At 36.2% G+C, this 23,405-nt stretch overlaps 1 protein-coding gene across 1 annotated transcript in view; it reads left to right on the top strand.

Moving 5' to 3' along the window:
• Positions 1 to 23,405, top strand: part of LOC145289523 (cilia- and flagella-associated protein 144-like) — a 79,764-nt gene that overhangs the window by 21,049 nt on the left and 35,310 nt on the right. Inside the window, exon 2 of the mRNA XM_080136418.1 lies at positions 7,433 to 7,492. Within this exon, the coding sequence (XP_079992544.1) occupies positions 7,433 to 7,492 (60 nt within the window). The remainder of the gene's footprint in view (positions 1 to 7,432; positions 7,493 to 23,405) is intronic.

Below are 23,405 nucleotides of genomic sequence, written 5' to 3'. Positions count from 1 at the left end.
AAAAATATTTATGAACTGTTTTTTTAAATCAAATCAGGTGTTGGTATTTTTTTTTTCATATCAAAAATAAAAATAGAACGGTTATAAAAAAATATTTATGAACTGTTTTTTTAAATCAAATCAGGTGTTGGTATTTTTTTTTTCATATCAAAAATAAAAATAGAACGGTTATAAAAAAATATTTATGAACTGTTTTTTTAAATCAAATCAGGTGTTGGTATTTTTTTTTTCATATCAAAAATAAAAATAGAACGGTTATAAAAAAATATTTATGAACTGTTTTTTTAAATCAAATCAGGTGTTGGTATTTTTTTTTTCATATCAAAAATAAAAATAGAACGGTTATAAAAAATATTTATGAACTGTTTTTTAATCAAACAAATAAACAATTCATAAATATATTTTTAAGAAACAGTTCATAAATATTTTTTAAACAAAATCTCGTTGGAAAAAAAAACAGAAGTTATATTTTTATGTCTGATGTAAAACAATTACCAACATGTCTGATGTTTGATTTAAAAAAACAATTCATAAACATATTTTTATTATAAAAGTTATAATTTTGTTCTAAAAGTTCAAATAAAGACTGTTTGAATAAAACTTCAGTTAACTTTTATTTGGTTTCCACCTTAGCATTTTCCTTTAAAATGACGATCTTTATACGTGTTCGGGTAGGCTGAAAACGAATATCGCATTTAATTTTTCTGCAAATAAGTAGTTTTCCGGATATTAAGCAATGTAATTCCTTATGTTAAAAGTGGTGACCATTGTTATACACACAAGCACGTGGCAAATATATGCGATATGCTGACACATTCCATGATTGAAGTGGTCCAGACTTTTATAGGCCACTCATTCATCCGATAAAATTTATGTTCCTGTTAGGATCCACAAATTAATTATTGGGAACGTTGATCATGTCTCGAACCTGTGTAATATCACTAGAGTTGACAGCAGGGATCGGGACACGTTATTCCCGATAATTAATTTGTGGATCCTACCAGGGACACGAATTATATCGGATGGATGGGTGATCTATAAATGTCTGGACCACTTCAATCATGGAAAGTATCAACATGACGAAATCAATACACATGTAAACCATAGAAGGTGCCATTATAAAAAAAATGAGAAAAGTTGGAAACAGAAACTTTTGGAACATATATGATGGAATTCATGTGAAGAAAAAAGGAAAAGGAGAAAGTCTTTCCTCGTATAATCAAAAGCATTCGTGAACAATATTCATTTTTTAAAAAATTCTATTTATAGTTTTTAAAATTAAAAATAAAAAAGGTTTGGTCAATATCAAGATTCTTTCCAATTCCATAAAAAACCTTTACAATGACAACTTTTATAAGTTTTCGGGGTTGCTGAAAATGAATATAACAGTGGCGCAGAGAAATAGTTTTCATGATATGAAGAAATTACCTTTTCAAAAAGTGGGATCACTTTTCTATATAACTTTAACGTAAAATGAGCACCCACTTTCTGGCCACCTAGTGATTATGAACACAAATTACCATTATAACCCATGTTTTTCCTTAGTAACCCTTCCAGGACACAAAAATTATAGAAACATTACTCTAAGGATTATTATCATATATTGCACCCAATATATAGCAGTGATTGTAAAAGTTTTTCAAAAAGCTAGATTCAAACATTTAACACTCCAGCCTTAGTCATTACCATTTGAGCTATCGTCAGATAGATAGAAAAATGTTAAAATTTAACTGATTTTAACGTATAAATGTGTGAGATTGTCGGACTGACTTCCTCATCTTGGTTGTTATAGTCACAACGTTTTGGCCGTTTTGCCCTCCGGCTTTCTTCAGGTGTTTTGTATCGAACTGGGGAACCATTTGTTAGGAGTCTCGAACCCAACCCTTTATTATTATTACGGGGGTACCATGTTCGGACTCCAGCTAGGCTCTGGGACATAGTTGCTGATTCTCTGTTTTGAATGTTACTTTTCACTGCCTTCGTTCAGGATTTGGGTAACTGTAAACTTTGATACAATGACTAGGACCACACGGCCATATGTCACTGGGACAATTCTTAGTTGGTTTTTGTTAATGTTAAACCTATGTTGTTATTCAAGGTTTTCTCTCTCTATCAGAGGTGTCCAAATTGCATTCAGCTCTATGCTTGGTTTGCTCAGTAGGTTGTTATGTCCGAGCATGTGAGCTGTTTCTGTAAGTTTTCTCACTTTCCAGTGGGTCTCTCTGTTTATTATTTTTACTTCATCCCATAGGGGGCGATGGTCCCCCGTCTCCATCCAGACATGGTTGGCTATACCCGATTTTTCCGTCTCCCCTTTAGTTACTGCTTTTCGGTGTTCTTCCACCCTTACTTTAAGGGGGCGGCATGTTTCACCCCTGTAAACCTTTCTGCAACTGCATGGGATGGAATATATGCAGTTCTGGGTCATGTTCTCCTCCATGTGGGGCTTCACTCATACCAGGTGTCGTCTGAGTGTTGACTCGCTCTTGAATACCGTCCTGATGTAGGGGGCACATATTCTCTGAATCTTTTCAGAAATGCCTCGTATGTATGGTAGGCAGACCGTTGGAGGTTTTTGGGTTTCATTCTCCTCTCTTATACTATTAACACGTCTGGTGGATAGTATGCTATCAGGGTAGTTGTTACGATGGAGGGTATTCTTCAACCTGACCATTTCTTGGTGGTATGTAATGGTGTCACTACTTATTGTCTCTGCTCGATGTTGTAAGCAGCGTACAATTCCATGTTTGATACTGTATGGGTGATAGGAGTTGAAGTTAAGGTATTGTCCGGTGAAGGTAGGCTTGCGATATACGGATGTCTTAAACCCATGCTCTGTGCATGATATGAGTATATCAAGGAAGGCCAGTTGGTTATCTTTTTCTTTCTCCATTGTGAACTGTATCGATGGTCTTATTGAGTTCACATGGTCTAGGAGAGCCTGGATGTCTTCCTGATGGGGCCAGAGTATGAAGGTGTCATCAACGTATCTTAGCCACATGGTTGGCTTTAAGGGAGCTGAACCTAAGGCCATGTCTTCGAAGTATTCCATGTATATGTTCGCCATCACTGGTGATAATGGCGAGCCCACAGCTAGCCCCTCCTCTTGTCGATATAGGTCAGTACCCATTCTGAAGTAGGTTGTTTCTATGCACAATGTCAACATTTCCATTAAGTTTGGCAATGGTACACATGTGCGCTCTTCTATGGAGAGGTCCGCAGCTAGTTTGTCTGGAATTACTGCTAGTGTCTCACTAGTTGGGACTTTAGTGAACACGCTAACCACATCTAGGCTTACCATTTGGTTTGTACTGATGGGTGCTCCTTTGATCAGTTTCCTGAAGTAGGCAGAATTCTTTACATGTGTTGCTGACTTGCCTGCTAATGGGTTTATTATATCCACAAGGTATCTGCTCAGTGGGTGGCATGCTGAGCCTCGGCAGCTCACTATGGGTCTGAGTGGAATACCATCTTTGTGTATCTTGGGGAGACAGTACATATATGGTAGCTTACTGTAATGCTGGACCAGCTGTCTATATCTCATCGGAGCAATGTGTTCCTTGTTTTTGGTAAGGATTTGTAACAGCTTTCTTTCGGTTTTCAAAGTTGGGTCCTTCTTTATTTTACCGTAACTACCATCTGTGATTAGGCCTGCCATGAAACATGCCGCCCCCTTAAAGTAAGGGTGGAAGAACACCGAAAAATGGTAACTAAAGGGGAGACGGAAAAATCGGGTATAGCCAACCATGTCTGGATGGAGATGGGGGACCATCGCCCCCTATGAAGTAAAAATAATAAACAGAGAGACCCACTGGAAAGTGAGAAAACTTAAAGAAACAGCTCACATGCTCGGACATAACAACCTACTGAGCAAACCAAGCATAGAGCTGAATGCAATTTGGACACATCTGACAGAGAGAGAAAACCTTGAATAACAACATAGGTTTAACATTAACAAAAACCAACTAAGAATTGTCCCAGTGACATATGGCCGTGTGGTCCTAGTCATTGTATCAAAGTTTACAGTTACCCAAAGGTGCTGAGTTCAATCCTGAACGAAGGCAGTGAAAAGTAACATTCAAAACAGAGAATCAGCAACTATGTCCCAGAGCCTAGCTGGAGTCTGAACACAGTACCCCCGTAATAATAATAAAGAGCTGGGTTCGAGACTCCTAACAAATGGTTCCCCAGTTCGATACAAAACACCTGATGAAGGCTGGAGGGCAAAGCGGCCGAAACGTTGTGACTATAACAACCAAGATGAGGAAGTCAGTCCGACAATCTCAATCAATGAAAACACCTCATCTCAAAAATACAGACAATTAGTATAAATGTGTCTTAGCACATGCATGCAAGAACACTTTGTCGACTTACGCTTGCCAAGTTCAAATTATTTTTTCAATTTTGACCTCTTAGTAGCTGTTTTTATCGGCTAAAGACTAAATTTGTTCCTGAGGTTCAAATCCCCTAAATATCAAGTGTCAAGCCTGTAGATCAAAAATTGACAGAGAAGTTTGATAGTAACTATTCCTCATTTAGACAGACAGATAAGGTCATTTTGATATACATACATACATGCATTTGTGTGTGTGTGTGTGTGTGTGTTGAGAGAATCAATAGTTGTATTTCTGTGTTGATGTGGCCGTCAAAGTTTCCATATGTTTTCTCACCTGGTAGCTACAATTATTGCATGAAACAAAAAACTATCACAAAAATGTTGTTCGAATGATATTTTATTTCATCGTTCTCTAACAGCACTGTATAAGTTTTGTATCTTCCTCCATCCCCCATGGCGAGATAAAAATGATGCCCCTCCCTCTGCCAGTAAACAAAACCAATGATTAAAAAACATGAAACTAAACACAATTATTGTATCTGCTAAACAGAAAAAGATTCCTTTCTTTTTTGTCATCGTGTCATTTCGGATTTTCGTCCCTGATTCAACTTTCTGTACACGTTTGCTTTTTTTTTTTTTTTTTTTTTTTTTTTTTTTTTTTTGCATTCTCACCCTCAACAAGGCACAGTGGTACTTTGATGTAGATTAGAATAGAAGGCTTTCTGGCTTCTGGAGATCTCTACTGTGTAGAGGTGGGACTTTACTGTTGGGTTTGTCGGGGATATTTATATCGACGGGTACAAGGGCTTGTAGTTCGTCCAAGCATCTACCATTAAAATACTTGTAAAACAGGCAGAGGGATGCAACAGTCAATCAATGACACAGAAGCTGAAGTCTAGCTGACAGTTTGCACCCTATTAGGTTGGTGACTCTCTTTTGAACCCTGTCCAAGAGTGAGACTAGTAGCAGATGCACCAACCCAAATGTGACAACAATACTCCATACATGGGCGAATGGTGGCCTTGTAGAGATACAGGATACTTTCAGGCGTAAATAACTTTCAAGCATGGTAGAGAGAGCCCACTTTCTTCGCAGTAGTCGCGGCAATGCCAATGGAATTTTCTATTTGCTTGCCAAAGATTTAAACTTTTTTTTGTTCACATAAGCATTACCACTTATCAAGGCCCAGAGACCACTCAAGGATAAGGTTTAAGAGTGTACAATTGGACAATATAGTGATCGTTAGTAATGGAAATTCGGTAAATTTGTTAACTTAAGTGGAAAAGCTCATCAAGAACTTGTTTACATTGAACTTGAAGACAATCAGATTGTAGTCAACTGGAAAGCAGGAAGACGGAAGACAGTTCCACAAGCGTGCACTTCTAAGAAAGACGCTTTGTTCATGGAATCTACGTTTAGGTTTAGACACAGATAAAGAGTGGAGGGGGGATTATTGATAGTGTTTTCAGCTAGAGTGTTTCTTGTGAAAGTTTGGCGAGAGGGGACCAGAGATTGGAGCTCAGTCGAGCACTTGCCATGAAAATAACAATAAAGCAAAGACAAACTCGCAACATCTCTTCTTTGAGATAAAGGTTGCAGGGAAGGGAAAAGTACATCTCCTACAAGGCTACGAATTCTATTTTGAACTCTATTAAGGCAGGCCAAGTCCTTTCTAGCAGCTCCTGCCCAGATGTGGCAACAGTACTCCATCCTTGGATGTACCTGGCTCTTATATAGATAGAGAATTGCATCAGCAGTGAGATATCTACTGGATCGATAGAAGGATCCCACCATTTTTCCAGCGGCCTTGGCAACAGATTTGATGTACATGTTCCATTTAAGATCAGGAGTAAAGGTCAAGCCCAGAAGCTTGTCTAAATATGAGGCCTCCCCAAGACGAGAGCCATTCATTTCAATTGATGCCAGATGGAGATCCGAACATTGATGATGTAAAGATAGAAGCTTGGTTTTAGATGCATTAAAAGTAACCAGCCACTCCTTTCCCCATTGTACCACATGCTCAAGATCAGAGGAGAGAGAGAATCGGAGAGAACTTAGTCGTTTACGATCTTAGATGTGCTACCCTAGATGGTAGTGTCATCAGCATAAATGTCTACAAATGATGTAAGGATGTGATTTGGAAGATCATTAATGTAGATGAGGAAGAGAGTTGGGCCTAGGATGGACCCCTGAGGGACTCCAGCATTAATACTAAGAGCTTCTGATTTCTGCCCATCAACTACTACTCTTATGAACCTATCAGAGAGAAGTGATTAATAATTGAGAAGACATTTCCAGCTATACCAAAGCTGGAGATCTTGTGAAGTAAACCTTTATACCCTATCAAAGGCCTTTGATATGTCAAGAGCAATTGCCCTAGAAAGGTTGCCTTACGTAGGAAATTTCCTATTGTTTCACACCCGCATCTAAATATTATCACATTTTCTGTCCCATTGACGAAACATTGCATCCCTCTGCCTGTTCTACAAGTATTTTAATGGTGAATGCACTGACGAACTGCAAGCACTTGTGCCCCCATGACGTGGACACCCTCGACAAACCCGACAGGCTACTAAATCCCGCCCCCACACTGTAGAGATCCCTAGATGTAAAAGATCTTTCTACTCCAGTAGTTTCTTTCCCAGAACCGCTAAACTTTGGAATTCCATTCCAGGTCTCTGCTTCCCCAACTGTACTGACATGCAGAAATTCAAGTGCAACGTGAACCGATATCTTGCTGCCCAAATTCCTACATAGTACCTCAGTAGTTGTTGCCCCTGATAGTAGCTCCCTACACCAAAGTGGCAATGTGCTTGGGGTGAAAATGTAATAAAAAAAATTTTTTTTTAATTTTCATTCATAATTTTACAAAACATAAAATAAAGCGTTTTCTTGTATCTGTCTTCATTCTACATTTTTATAAACAAAGCCTGGAATGATTAAGAATGTTTCTACTATACTAACCGTCCTTCAAATAAGCTGTTCGTTTCTCTTGTTTATAAGCATAAATAAACGGTGGAAATTACTGTCTCTTTTTTGTGATGCCTTCATTATTTATTGCGATTTGTGTAAAAAAATTTCTGTCTTTCTTTCCAGATGATATTGTCACACCAAAAGTCAACACACGTTATGAAACAGACGATAACGTTGAAGACAGTAAGTACATATATCTATATTCTGTAGACACATATATTGTTGAATAATGCTGGTGGGCAATGCCAGGTTACTCAAGAGAATGTGTAAATAACAAAAAAAAAAACAAAAAAAACACTGCGATATATGACAATGTTACAATACAATATTTATTAGGTCAAATATTTTAAAAACCAGTTAAATATTTATAATAATAAAAGACTTGAAATTTTAGTTCGCCAAAACAATAATATTTACAGTTAACCCAAAATAAGATTGACCTGCTTATGTGACATGCGTAACTAACAAAGAAATAAGGCTATAATATATTCATGCAAACAGACGAGTCAGTTAGCGGGGGGGGGGGTTGAGACTGAAGATATTAGCTCAGAAGAAATTTGTCTCTTGTGGTCTGAAAGCATGAAAGGACATGTCTGTAGCAAGATAGAGGTAGAATCTTTATTTGTTTTTACATGAACAGTAATATGTTGTCTCGCAGTCATGAGCATGTTTCAGTCAGCTAGTTACCAGTAACTAGAGACCTTTTCATATACATCTCCCGACCAACTGTAATCGTGACACCCTGCATTGATGATTCCTGAAAGGCTGAAACACTAGTGTCTGTAGGTATTTAAAAATTATTATAGTAATAATTATATATATTGTTACGATCACGCTCCGCGTTGAGCCTACATAAGGCGCTCACATAACAAAATAAGAAAAAAAAACATAAGGAAAAATAATTAACAAGGTCGTCTGGGTTCGATATATTTTCCCGAATAAAAGGGGATGGGAGAGACTCTTTCGAATATAGAATAGAGATTGAACAACGTATGAAATCAATAAAACACAAACACAAGTGTTAAAGTTTCAATTAATTTTATTACAAAGAAATAGACTATGAGGGAAAGGGGAAAAAGGAGGTGAGATTAAACGAAGGGGAAAAAAAACAAATCATGAATATGGGAGCGGGTGTCTTATGCTAATATCTAAAAATTCAGACGAAAAATATGTCAATAAATGAAAACTTGAAAACAAATTCATAACAAAGCAAAATATCAACTTGCCGAGAGAGAATGAGAGAAAGCAAGGGGCGGTCAAACCTACAAATAATTCCCTGTCTGTTGTGTGGGGTGTTCACCCGTTTATATACACAACATTTTTGTTCATTTCAGTCATTTTTCTTTTTTGAGGATTTCAACTGTTCATATGGCGTGGTATCTCCGCGTTCAATTTGCCCACAGTTTTGTTATTTTAGCTCCCCACTCTATGCATATTGGTTCGCCTTTTTCCGTCGTGTTCACAAGTGTGTCCCCAGCTCTGGGCACGTCGCCATTATCTCCTTCAACGGATTTCGCCTTTCAAATTCACCAGGCAAATCTTGCTTGATGACAGCGGTTTCCTCAACAATCCGATCTTGTACAGAGAACAGTTCGAACACTGACATTTTTGCAAGTCGCGGGTTTTCTTTGGTTACTCCGTTATTTTCCATTGTTCCATTTAGTTTTTCATCAAGCTGCATGCCCATCAAAGTTACCGTCGCCTCTTTTTCTTTTTCGCTATTTGGGTGGGATCTCTTTGCCACCCGTCAGTCATGACGATTTGTCGAGGAGTGTCTATAAGAAAAATGCGTCTTCTCTCTCTCTCTCTCTCTCTCTCTCTCTCTCTCTCTCTCTCTCTCCTCTCCCTCTTCATTCGAATCTTGCTTGTCTTTCCTTTTCTTTATTTGTTCACTTTTAGGCGGTAGGTGTGTCAGAATTTTTTTGGAATTTTTTGACACCCTTAACACAAAACTGCGAATAAAATATACAAAACTCGTAATTTCTTCTTATTTATTAAAATTGGGGTGTTTAATTTCTTTATGGAATATACTTCCAAAATAAACTATTAAAGTTTTTTAAAAAATAATAGAAATATTATTTTTTATTTTTTAAAAATAAAGTGTTTACAAAGTGCATGCGCGCGCTCATGCAGACATTTTTCTACGTAATAAAATGAATTGAATTTTACAAGTTAAATTTTTTCCAATTTTTTCAATTTAAAAATCTATCAAAATTTTTCTATTGCTTCAATTTTGAAGATATTTTCAGGTTTAATGTGAAATTTTATGCTCTTTCCAATAAACCGAATATAATATTCTAAACAAACGTTTTTTCTTTTTTAAATTTACCCCACCCCCATTTTGAAATATCTATTAAAAAGAAAATTAATTTTCTCACCTAAAATTTATATATCACAAATTGAAGATAAAAGATCAATAAATAAAATAATCTAATTAAAAACAAAAACAAAAGAATAGCTATGTGCAAATTTACCTGTAAAGTCAAAACTTTAAAACCTTTTTTAAAAAAAACACATTGATTTTTTAAGTGAAACCTTACATTTTGAAAATATTGTCCTGTAAAAATTGGACACGTTATGTACATCAATTTTTTCTAGCTAATTCAATGTTGTTGTTTTTTGGGGTTTTTTTTTTTTTGATTTTTGAAAAATATTTTTATTTTTTATTTTTTTTTACACGGTGGTCACCACTTACCAGAAGCCACTCAGGGATAAGGGTTATTGCAAGTACAGTACGTTAGTGTGGAGATTTGATGAAGTGTTTACTGAAGGGGGCGGTTTATTAGGAATTTGTTAACGTTGGACTTGAAGACATCCAAGTTGTAGTCAGGTGGGAAGCAGGCAGACGGAACAGAGTTCCACAGGCGTGCAGTTCTAAGAAAGAAGCTTTGTTCATGGAATCCACGTTTTGATTTAGGCACAGATAAAGAGTGGGGGAAATTTTTCACAGTGGATTCAGCTAGACGGGTGTTTTTCGTGAAAGATTGGCGAGGTGGGACCAGAGATTGGAGTTCAGACGAGCACCTGCCATGGAAATAACGATAAAACAAGGTTAGGCTCGCAACGTCTCTTCTGTGGGAGAGAGGTTGCAGGGTAGAGAAAAGGGCATCCCCCACTAAGCCACGAAGTCTATTTTGTACTCTGTCAAGGCAGGATAGGCTGTTTTTAGCAGCTCCTTCCCAGATATGGCAGCTGTGTTCCATCCTTGGACGTACTTAGCTTTTATATAGATAGAGAATTGCATCAGTAGTGAGATATCTTCTGGAGCGGTAGAAGGATCCCATCATCTTTCCAGCGACCTTGGCAACAGACTTGATGTACGTGTTCCAGTTCAGATCAGGAGTAAAGGTCAAACCCAGAAGCTTGTCAAAACACGGGAGCTCTCCCAGACGAGAGCCATCCATCCCAATTGATGCCAGATGGGGATCAGAGCGTTGATGATGTAAGGATAGGAGTTTGGTTTTAGATGCATTAAAGGTAACCAGCCACATCTTCCCCCACTGAACCACGCGCTAGAGATCAGAGGAGTGAGAATCAGAGAGAACTTTGTCATTTACAGCCTTTGATGTGTTGCCATAGATGGTCGTGTCATCAACATAGATGTCAACGAATGATTTAAGTATGTGTTTAGGGAGGTCATTGATGTAGATCAGGAAGAGAGTTGGGCCCAGGATTGACCCTTGAGGGACTCCAGCATTAATACTGCAGGCCTCTGATTTTTGTCCATCGACCACTACTCTTATGAGCCTATCAGAGAGAAATGATTTAATGATTGAGAAAACACTTCCAGTCATACCATAGCTGGAAATCGTGTGAAGTAGACCCTTATGCCATACCTTGTCGAAGGCCTTTGATATGTCAAGAGCAATTGCCCTAGAAAGGAAGCCTTTGTCAAGAGATTCACTAATCCTGTGAGATATAACCGTCAGCACATCTGCTGTAGATCTTGCAGAACGGAAACCATATTGTGTGTCACTAAGGTTATTTTTGCTGAGGTGGTTGACTATTTCTCTATTTAATATGGATTCCAGCAACTTACTCATAACACACAGGAGACTTATTGGTCTGTACTGAGAGGGAGATGACTTATCACCTGAATTCTTAAATACAGGGCAAACTGATGAGGTTTTCAAGGGAGTCAGAAAGCACTTCTCCTTAAGGCAGCGCTTAAACAGTTTCGTAAGTATAGGAGCAAGTTCTGATTGAAACTTCTTTAACACTATGATTGGGATGCCGTCAGGGCCAGTTGCTTTACTGGAATCAAGGTTCTTGATTAGCTTCATTGCATAAAGAAGAAATAAAATATTTTAAATCAAAAGCTCAAGTAATTCTTTAAGAGAATGAAAAAATAATGGAAAATTTGTCAGCGTTTTTTTTATAAAAAAGTAAACTTTGATGAGTTAAATGTGATCATTTTTCAAATACGGTGACCCATACTTGACTAATTTGATTGTTAACAGCAAACACATGTCAGAAATTCAAAGGGGAGATAAGACACATATCAGCATTTCAAATGTTTCTTTCTTTATATAGTTACTACCGGGAAATATATTTGGTCTAATGTGTTGCTTTTACGTTTTTGAAATAATTAATTATGGCGATTTTAGGCCTCTGTATTTGTCAACTGGAAGAAAGAGAGACTTCCACTCTGTGAACATCTGATATCAAATTTTTAAATCAGTCTTTTCGGATGCTTGCTTAAAATATTCTTTTATTTAAAAAGTACATGGAATATAAAATATAAATATGGACAAATTCTTATGAATGAAGAATGGAAGCACCCATTGGTTAGTATTTTTATAGGTAAGTGATTTTTCTAAATTTATATATATTTATTATAATTGGAGTAAGTTAAAATTTGTTGAATTTGTTAAAATCTTTTTTTTAAAGAAAACCGATTTAAAAAAAATATTGCATATTTTTCTATTAAACCTTTTATTATTTGGTGTTTGCTCCTTTTATTGAAAAGAAATTATGGTTTAAATTACATTTTTCAAGTAGTTATAATCTTTGAAAGATAATGAGTCTAATTATTCAAATTTTTATCACTCATTTTTAATGGCGACATCCGACACTGCTAGTCAGGCGGTGCGCTGACCATGTCAAATCACTGACTCATCCTTAAAGTGTGGAGGAAATGCTGATATCTGTTGAGTGTTTTTTTTTACTCTCTCATCATTTCTCCTCCCTACGCTCTCTCTTTCTCTCACTACAGGTTCGACGTCTCTCTCCCTCTCTTTCTTTCTCTCTCTCTGTGTTCCCTTGCCTCGGCGATAATTAAAAAAAAAAAAAAAAAAAAAAAAAAAACAAGATATACTCTATGTCGGCTAAATAAGGTGAAATTAAAAATTTCCTCTTTAAAACACATAAACGAACGTGGCGATTACGTAACAATATACACACTTATATAAACCACTATATAACAAAATTTCCTAACATGAAGTACTATCACCATATCTGGGAAGGTGTCACTCGAAGTACTTTTTCTTGGCTTGATACTACACAATCGACTTTGCAATCTAGTGGGGTGGGTGAATGATCGCTTCTGTTCTCTACAGTGCTTTTCCCACAGAAGAGAGCTTGCTAGTCTTTTTCTATCGTTACTTCTATGAAAGGTACTCGACTGAGTTCTAATCTCTGATTCTTCTTTATAAGACATTCACAGGAAAAATTTATCCTTCATTAATTACTGCAAAGAACTTTCCTTTCTTCCTTTGTGTACTTAACATCAAACGAAATTTTCATGAACAGAGTTTCTTCTGAAGAACTTCCCATGGAGCACGTTTCCACGGGACTGCTTTCATGCAGATTACAACATCGTCATCTAATCTAATCTAATATCAATAAATACTTGTCAAAAACTGTTTTTATAAGTATTGAAGTTTGATTCATTTCATTCATCCTTTTTAATAATCATTATTATATTTTTAACTAATGAGTCACTATTTATTAAGGCCCAAAAGCCACTCGGAGACAAGGGTTAATGAGATTGTCAGTTGGCGATCAACAATACCCTGAGAGGACTGCAAACAATCGGTGAAATGGTCAGAATTTCATTATTTAGGCTGACAACATGACAAGAATTTGATTTAATTCTAAAAATTACAGAAAAAAAAAGATTGAGTAGGAAAATAATTACACGAAAAAATAAAATTTATCAAATAATGCAGTTTTGTCAGTATAATCTATTACAGACAATTCAGTATGACAAACTGAATTATCTCCCTTGTTTTCACTTAACTTTAGCTGTTTGAAATTAGAAAATTGAAACTATCAATATTTTTTTTTTCTAAAAAAAGTAATTCTAGTAGGTCTATTCTATTATTTTTCGTAATCTTTGGAATTTTCACTAATTTCGACCAGACATGTAATTACACAATAATGGTTTTACTTAAAAGGCATTTTTTAAATTTTAGATATCCAATTGTAATGCAATATATTTAAATTTTTGGTTTTCTTTCTCTTTGTGTTTCTATTTTTAAACTTAACCAATTTAAATGTTATTTTGTATGAATATGAATATTAGTCCAACACTGGCGAAGCATAATTTTTTTCTTTCATTTTTGGCGAAGAGTGTACCCTCGTAGATTTCTAATGATCTATTTTGTCTTATGAATCAACGCCACCCAACTTCTTTAGCTTTTTGGAAAACGCAGTCAACCAGCGGAGAGAACCTGACGAGCAAAGAAGCCAGACATCTTTCTTTCTCTCTCGCCCCTGTCTACTCAACATTCCAGCATCAACGATTTTTCACAGAAAATAACTGCTGTCAACCCGGGACTACACAAAGAACAGCTTCCAAACTGATAGACCCAAAGGACCTTTTAATCCTTTTTTCTCAACCTGGACACAGTCCAACTTTCAACTTTCTGCTATCCAAATAAATTCTTTTTGTTTTGTTTTGTTTTTATTATTTGTTTCGACAATTAATAATTTATGAGAGGTGCTAATAAGCAAACCCCCTAAAGATCTCATAATGCCTGTGCCGCAAAATCCAACCTGGTTACATTATCCTAAGCCCCCAAATCAAAAGATTAGACCATTTCTGTAATGACCTGGTCCCTGTTGATTGCAGTGTAATGTTGGTTCTGCGCAGTTCTAAGAGGTTCACTCACCCAGGCTTTGCCCTCTCTTTTTGAGAAGGGGTTAGTTTATTGCTAGTAACCTGAGGCACCCTGCCGAGAATGCCAACGGGGCTGCACAGGCATCCTTTGTAGAGTCAGAGGGTCTCTCCTCTGGAGCACTGACTTCTTCAATCCCACTTTCGGACACTAGTGTCACAGTTTTTGCAGTGAGAGAGAACTAAAGACGCCACCTTGTTGCATTATTTAAACTGATCTAAAAACGCGTTTTTTCACATCTGGTCTTGGCTGAGCAGAATAAACACCTTGGCTAAAAAAAAAAAAGAAAAACTATGTCAGTCTGCACCATAATAAGACATCTTGTCTGCTACTTTTTTTTCTTTTATCATCTTTCAAAGATGCAATCTCAGTCATCAGATATGGTGGCTGTTCATTCAAGCTTTCCTATCATTACTTAAATAAATGTCTTTGTGTAATCCCAAACAGATCTCCGTCTGCAATTGGTGCGGCCAGACAATTATGTTATTTATATTTGGCTGTTTTGTCTAGCCTTTGTTCGAGGTACAAGCGAGAAGATGGAGAGACTGATAGTGAGAGTCTTACGCCTGCTTCGCTGGGCAACGTGTGTGGCACGAACGGGTCAAGTGTCCATTTATACGATTTCTTATATCTTTATTTTATTTTATTTTTATTTATTTATTTTATTTAATTTTATTTTATTTCATTTATTTTATTTATTTTTTTTTTTTTTGTTATGCATATTAACGCGTACGGACCATAAGTAATGCTACCATAAGTGAACAACACACACAAAAAAGGAAGAAAATAGGAATATGAATAAAAATAACAGTCTGGAACTCCAGATGCGAGACTCGGTTTACACCAGAGTGCATTTAAAGGGATAAACCTTCGTACTAGCCGCACGGTCTTCAAAGGAGAATAAAAAGAAATAAGTTTTAAATCCAATCTGTTTACATAACCTACGATATCTCTGTTCGGATCTATTGAAGAAATACATCAACACATTCGCTCACGTCATAAAATCAAATCAAGAACAACAAAAAGTACTGCAAATGCAGTACTTTTTGTTGTTCTTGACTGCATTGTCCAAGAAATGTTTTCGTACATAAAACTCTCCTCTTATATATGTGTACGTGTGCGTTTGTGTGTGTGTGTGTGTGTGTGTGTGTGTGTGTGTGGCGTGGTCCCTGGCCTAGGTAGGGCTATTTTAAACAATGATAGCCTATTCACCACATAATTACCCCCCCCCACTATATGTTACACGCTGTAACTTTATTAGAAGTTAATATTATCAGTATAACTTTTGTGCCATTTTTAAAAGAAGAAGGGCAAAATAAACTAGAAATAATCAAAAACCTTGATTCGAGTAAAGCAACTGGCCCTGACGGTATTCCAATTATAGTACTCAAAAAACTTCAACCTGAACTAGCGCCCATACTTACAAAACTGTTTAAACGTTGTCTTAAGGAGAATAGTTTCCCATCTCCCTGGAAAATCTCATCAGTATGCCCTGTATTTAAGAATTCAGGTGATCGCTCATCCCCCTCTCAGTACAGGCCAATAAGTCTCCTGTGCGTCATGAGTAAGTTGCTAGAATCTGTGTTAAATACAGAAGTAATCAACCATCTCAACAAAAATAACCTTCTTAGTGACACTCAATATGGTTTCCGTTCTGCTAGATCTACAGCAGATGTCCTTACAGTTATATCGCATAGGATTAGCAAATCTCTCGACGGTGGCAATCTTTCTAGGGCAATTGCTCTTGACATATCTAAAGCCTTTGATAGGGTATGGCATAAAGGTTTACTTCATAAGATCGCTAGCTATGGTATAGCTGGAAAAGTCTTCTCAATTATTAAATCATTTCTTTCTGATAGGTTCATAAGAGTAGTAGTTGAGGGGCAAAAATCAGAAGCTCACAGTATTAATGCCGGTGTCTCTCAGGGATCCATCCTGGGCCCAACTCTTTTCCTGATCTACATTAATGATCTTCCAAATCATATCCTTACATCATTTGTAGACATTTATGCTGACGACACTACCATTTATGGTACCACATCTAAGACAGTAAACGACCAAGTTCTCTCCAATTCTCTCTCCTCTGATCTTGAGCAAGTAGTACAATGGGGAAAGGAGTGGCTGGTTACTTTTAATGCATCTAAAACCAAGCTTCTCTCTTTACATCATCAACATTCTAATTCACATTTGTCATCAATTGAAATGAATGGCTCTCGTCTTCAGGAGGCCTCAAGTTTTGACAAGCTTCTGGGCTTGACCATTACTCCTGATCTTAAATGGAACACGTATATCAAATCTGTTGCCAAGGCCGCTGGAAAAATGGTGGGATCTTTCTATCGATCCGGTAGATATCTCACTGCTGATGCTATTCTCTATCTATATAAGAGCCAGGTACGTCCAAGGATGGAATACTGTTGCCACATCTGGGCAGGAGCTGCTAGAAAGGACTTGTCCTGCCTTGATAGAGTTCAAAATAGACTTCGTAGCCTCGTAGGAGATGTCCTTTTCTCCTCCTTGCAACCTCTATCTCACAGAAGAGATGTTGCGAGTTTGTCTCTGATGTATCGTTATTTTCATGGAAAGTGTTCAACTGAGCTTCAATCTATGGTCCCCCCTCGCCAAACTTTCACAAGAAACACTCGTCTAGCTGTCTATCAATAATTTCCCCCACTCTTTATCTGTGCCTAAACCTAAACGTAGATTCCATGAACAAAGCTTCTTTCTTAGAACTGCACGCCTGTGGAATTGTCTTCCGTTTTCCTGCTTTCCGGCTGACTACAATATGGTTGTCTTCAAGTCTAACGTAAATAAGTTCTTGATGAGCCGTTCCATATAAGTTATCAAATTTACCAAATTTTCATTACTAATGATTACTATATTGACCAATTTCTACTGTACACTCTTTAACCCTTATCCTTGAGTGGCCTCTGGGCCTTGATAATGTGGTGATGCCTATGTAAAAAAAAAAAAAAAAAAATTAAAAAAACAATTTTTTTCATCATACGAAAATAATGAAATTGCGAGACGAAAATCTTGTTTACATAATTGACGCTTTGAAATAACGTTACCATGTAGTAAGCATTCCGAACGTGAAAACATACCTGTGTTTAATAAATCTAGCAAAAATCAACTAATCTTCAGATTTTCGTGAAATTTTCGATCCTTATCCATTTTAGAATGAAATCTATAATATAAATATCACCTGTCTGTTTAAATGTATGTATATATGTATGTCTGGCTAAAACTTTCGACAGAGGCGACGGATTTTCACGAGATTGGTATCATTTTGAAGTTCGAACCTTTGGACGACAAATATTCGAAAAATTGACTAAAGACATTAATTCCATCACCCTCAACCAGGCACTTTTCTACAAGGAGGGGTCACTTATTTGCCGATATTTTCAAAAGTCAACCCCTCTTTTCGACTGACTTAGCCTTAATTTAAACATTCGTCACTTCTGGTTTGGAGATGGGCGCAACAGCAAAGACGTAACTTTTTTTTTTCACTTTCTTTTCCTCCTTTGTGGTACGGGTTTAAGCCTGCCTGCCTACTACCACTTTTTTCTCTACACATATTCAAAAACCAGAGCAACGCCGGGCATCCAGGCTAGTTACATGTAAAATGCAGTTTCTGTAAAATATATGAGAGGAAATATTTAGTGTATTTGGATATTGTCAAGAACCACACTAACATTAAATATCATTACTATGCTGTTGTCCTGGTGATTACCATAAATTTGATTTTAATAAAATAATATATCAGTTTATTAAACAAAAAAAGAAAAATTATGCACTTGTTTGGTCTTTAAACCGTTAATGGGGTCTGAAAGTTATGTTGTAGCAGACGAAGACTATGAAGGATATTTATATATATATATATTTTCTGTCACCCACACTGAGAATTGATTTCTCAGTGTGGATGATTGAAGGACACAATTGCAAATTGCATATGACTTCTATCCAGTCATGACAGAACGAGAGCATACTAGCCCCGTGAAGTAAATAAAGGGTTCAATTTGAAATTCCACCCAAATTCTATTTTTTTTTTTTTTTTTTACATGGTAGTCACCACTTATCAAGACCCGGAGGCCACTCAGGAATAAGGGTTATTGCATGTACAGTAATCAATGGGACAATATCGTACTAATCATTAGTAATGGAGATCTGATAAAGTGTCTTACTTAAGGGATGGTTTATCAGGAATTTGTTTATGTTGGACTTGAAGACATCCAAGTTGTAGTTAGGTGGGAAACAGGCAAACAGAAGAGAGTTCCACAGGCGTGCAGTTCTAAGAAAGAAGCTTTGTTCATGGAATCTATGTTTTGATTTAGGCACAGATAAAGAGCGGAGAAAATTATTGACAGTAGTTTCAGCTAGACGAGTGTTTTTCGTGAAAGATTGGCAAAGGAGGGACCAGAGATTGGAGCTCAGACGAGCACTTGCCATGGAAATAACGATAAAACAAAGACAGGCTCACAACGTCTCTTCTGTGGGAGAGAGATTGCAAGGAAGAGAAAAGGGCATCCCCCACTAGGCTACGAAGTCTATTTTGTACTCTGTCAAGGCAGGATAGGCTGTTTTTAGCAGCTCCTGCCCAGATATGGCAGCAGTACTCTATCCTTGGATGTACTTGGCTTTTATATAGATAGAGAATTGCATCAGTATTGAGATATCTTCTGGAGCGATAGAAGGATCCCACCATTTTTCCAGCGACCTTGGCAACAGACTTGATGTACGTGTTCCATTTCAGATCAGGAGTAAAGGTCAATCCCAGAAGCTTGTCAAGACATGGAGCCTCCCCAAGACGAGAGCCATCCATTTCAATTGATGCCAGATGGAGATCAGAGCGTTGATGATGTAAAGATAGAAGCTTGGTTTTAGATGCATTAAAAGTAACCAGCCACCTCTTCCCCCTTGTACCACGTGCTCAAGATCAGAGAAGTGAGAATCCTGAGTTCGACAGAAACATTCCTGAGTTCAACAAGATACATCTAAAGAAAGTCAGACGTAACATTGACCCAAACGTTCTGAAAATGACACTCAAGATGAGAACAGTAGTCTAATGAATCCAAATAATACATATATATAATTATTTCCACAATAAAACAATGCTGCAGCTCCCACAAACTATGAAAGCCACAGGTCAGAAGTCATAGATTCGAAATTACCCTCGTTTGTGCTCACCAGTAGAACAAATCTGAACAAGAATCAAAACCCAAATCACTAACATGCGATGTGAGTACCCTGCGCCCTGAACCAGGATGCCATATTCAACAAAATCCATATGACTAACACCAATCAAGCAAACCGCAACAAAGTTTAACTGGAATGTACCCACTTTTTCTCAACAAAGAGGTGTAGTCGTTCAACCACTAAGAACCCTGCTCGATATCACACAAGTAGGATTTTATACTCACTAAGGTGATGTCATCCAACAAGCTAACCCCACGAGAAAATTAATGTTAGATTCTAGAACTTCCGGTCTGTGACTTTCATGATTTGTGTAAGCTGTGGATGTTGTTTTATTGTGGAAATAATTATATACATAATCTTGCATTCTAAAATATAATATCATATAATGATTAGATCACTCTGACAGACGTTAAAAAACATTTACAAATAAATGTTTAAATTTCAACAGTATTTCTCACGGTTAACGGTGGTCGAATAGATTGGGTCCTTGCTAATGAAGCCAGAAATAGCTTCTGTTGCCAGATTCGAATCTATCGACCGGTGTTAATCGTGACACCCTGAACTAATGATTCTTGAAAGGATGAAACACTAGTGTCTGTCAGTATTTGATAATTATTATAGTAAATAATTGTATATAAATATATATATATATATATATATATATATATATATATATATATATATATATATATATATGAGCAAACAGTTAAATTAATTAAATCCATTTATCTAGTGTTTCCTTTTCAGATTAAATATGTTTTTAACTGATTTCAAAGTGTTTTTTAACATATTTTATTAACTGTTTGCTCATATTATAAGCTCTATTTCTTATTTGGTTTTATCGAGCTTTTACATCTGGCTGAGATAATTTTATAAATATTAATTCTTTAATATTTATAAAATTATTTTAATTTTACCATCTTGGATCATTTTGGTAAATTTAATTGTAATTTTTATTTTATATATATATATATATATATATATATATATATATATATATATATATATATATATATATATATAGTCATCCACATACAGTACTGTTTCGCTGTTTCACAGCTCATCAGTGCGGCTAGACAGGCAACTACCTCAAGCCAGGATTGAAACCCGACCGTTTGTACGGCAGTCAAGGCTCCGAACCATATATATATATTCCAAAATTTTACGGTTTAAAGACCAAACAAGTGCAGTTTTTTTTTTTTTTTATAAACAAACATATTTTATTAAAATCAATTTCGATCTATAACAGCATTTTCATCAAGGAATATAAGTTGTTTTTTTCTTTCTTTTTTATATGTACCATGATTTTGGTAAAGGTTATACCTGGCATCTCTCTCTCTCTCTCTCTCTCTCTCTCTCTCTCTCTCTCTCTCTCTCTCTCTCTCTCTCAAAAAAAAATTCTGCATTTGTTTGGTCTTTAAACCGTAAAATTTTGAATTTCATATCAACAGTGCGTTTGATACAGCAGACTTCTATCACTTAACAATACACGCCGGACCACCAGCGTTTTCGACATTATGCTCACCAACAAGATCTGAGAAAGACGTGCCAGGCATAACCTCCACCAACATCATGGTATGTCTAAAAAAAATCGAAAAAAACAACTTATGTTCCTTGATGAAGATTCTGTTACGGATCGAAATATAGAATTTGATTTTAATAAAATAATGTTTGTTTATTAAAAATATTTTGCACTTGTTTGTTTCGTTAAATTTTGAATTTCACATCAACAGTGCTTTTAATACAGTAGACTTCTATCACTTTGTATATATATATATATATATATATATATATATATATATATATATATATATATATATATATATAGTAATTTATAAAATATATATGGCGATTAAGTTACACTGAATATTCCGCATTTCATCCACTCTAGGATTCTTCAGGCTTAATATAGCTATGCTTGCTAGGTGTGAGGATGTTTGTTTAGCGATGTTTCGAAATTAACCCTTTCCATATCTATTTTAGTGTGGTGAAATACTTCATTTCTTAATCGCCATATATATTTTATAACTTACTAACCAGCTCTACCTACGTATTGAGCGCTGTTGAAGTAAATACTTAAAGTTTACGCATAAATTTATACTTTCGTATATTAATTTTATGTGAGTAAATGAAGTAGTTATACTTAGCTCCTGAAACAGTTGAGCACTCTCAAAAGAATTTATTTCACCACACTAAAAATAGATATGGAAAGGGTTAATTTCGAAACATTGCTAAAAAACATCCCAACACCTAGCAAGCATAGCTATATTAAGCCAGAAGAATCCTAGAATGAATGAAACGCATAATATTCAGTGTAGCTTAATCGCTATATATATTTTATAACTTACTAACTAGCTCTACCTACGTATTGAGCACTGTTGAAGTAAATACTTAAAATTTACACATAAATTTATACTGTGTATATTAATTTTATGTGAGTAAATGAAGTAGTTATATATATATATATATATATATATATATATATTTGTAGTCATCGACATACAGTATTGTTTCGTTGTATAACAACTCATCAGTGCTGCTAGACTAGTACCTCTCCCAAGCCGACGATTGAACCTAGAACCATCGTGTTGACAGTCGGCAGTTCTACCCATCCATCCATGGGAGCGGTGCCCCAAAATAATTTCGACAAATGTTTATTTTAAACAAAAATTTCTCCACCACTTTTATAGTGCTCAAACCGCTTGTTTACAAACAAATAGCGAGCCTCGCATTTTTCAGCTAATTAAGTAGCGGGTGAGATTATTTACAACAGTGATCTACCCAAAGAGGGGGGCTTAAAATATATTTGTAGCCATCGACATACAGTACTGTTTCGGTGTACAAAGTAGTAGCGTTCGCATGTGCATGTGTGTCTGTGTGTACAACTCTCCTACAGCCCACATCAGTGGACCAATCGTGACACAACCTGGCATGGTGATGGTCCCTCACCTAGGGATGATGCACACTATTTTCTAAGGTAAAGGTCAAGGTCATAGCCTAAGTATATATACTCTTTTTTCATTTCTAATCTAAATCTTCTTAAGCCAATTTTTGTTTTTATATTTGCATAATTCTGGTTTATCTCCACTTCTGATGAGAAGCATCTAGTTTCGAAATAGCAGGGTATAAAGTGTTTTTTCTTTCTCTTTCTCATTTTTATTTCTTATTAATCTCATGATATGATTAAGTTTTACCTTTATTCCTCATCTCTTATATGAATTGCTCCTCTTAAGTGTGTAGAGCTTTTACTTGCTTTATTAAAGACTATATCTTTATCAGGTTCATTTATTACTTATACATACATACATAGCGAGAGAGAGAGAGAGAGAGAGAGAGAGAGAGAGAGAGAGAGAGAGAGAGAGAGAAAATGTGTCCCAAGCATGACTCAAAACAGCTTCCCTCCTCATCCTCTCTCACCGGAATGCATTTTTCTTCTTTTTTTTTTACCTTTTTTCCTGTCTACCTATTTCCCAAACCTATCAACTACTTCCCCCACCCCTTCCTATGATGAAAAAAAAAGCATACTCTGTATGACACAAAACTGTATTAATTAGTGAGACCCTGATTTGGAAGCTTTGGAGAATGTGGCAGCATCTTTTTGTTAGTTATCACTATTCTTAGGTCCACTCTGAGTTTAGAGTAGTGGTAGTACCTGTCAGACTCCCATCTATGGATTAAATAGATACTATTATTTACAGACCGTTCAAATTAATATACAAATCAATCACATACAAACCACGTGTACAGTTTTACCATAAAATGACCCAACTATGGTTGATATG

Source organism: Euprymna scolopes, chromosome 2 (assembly GCF_053919585.1).
Source record: "Euprymna scolopes isolate OS-2025 chromosome 2, ASM5391958v1, whole genome shotgun sequence".
Classification (NCBI taxonomy): Eukaryota; Metazoa; Mollusca; class Cephalopoda; order Sepiida; family Sepiolidae; genus Euprymna; species Euprymna scolopes.
Note: the sequence above shows the minus strand (reverse complement) of the source record. Positions and strands in the feature narration are given on the sequence as shown.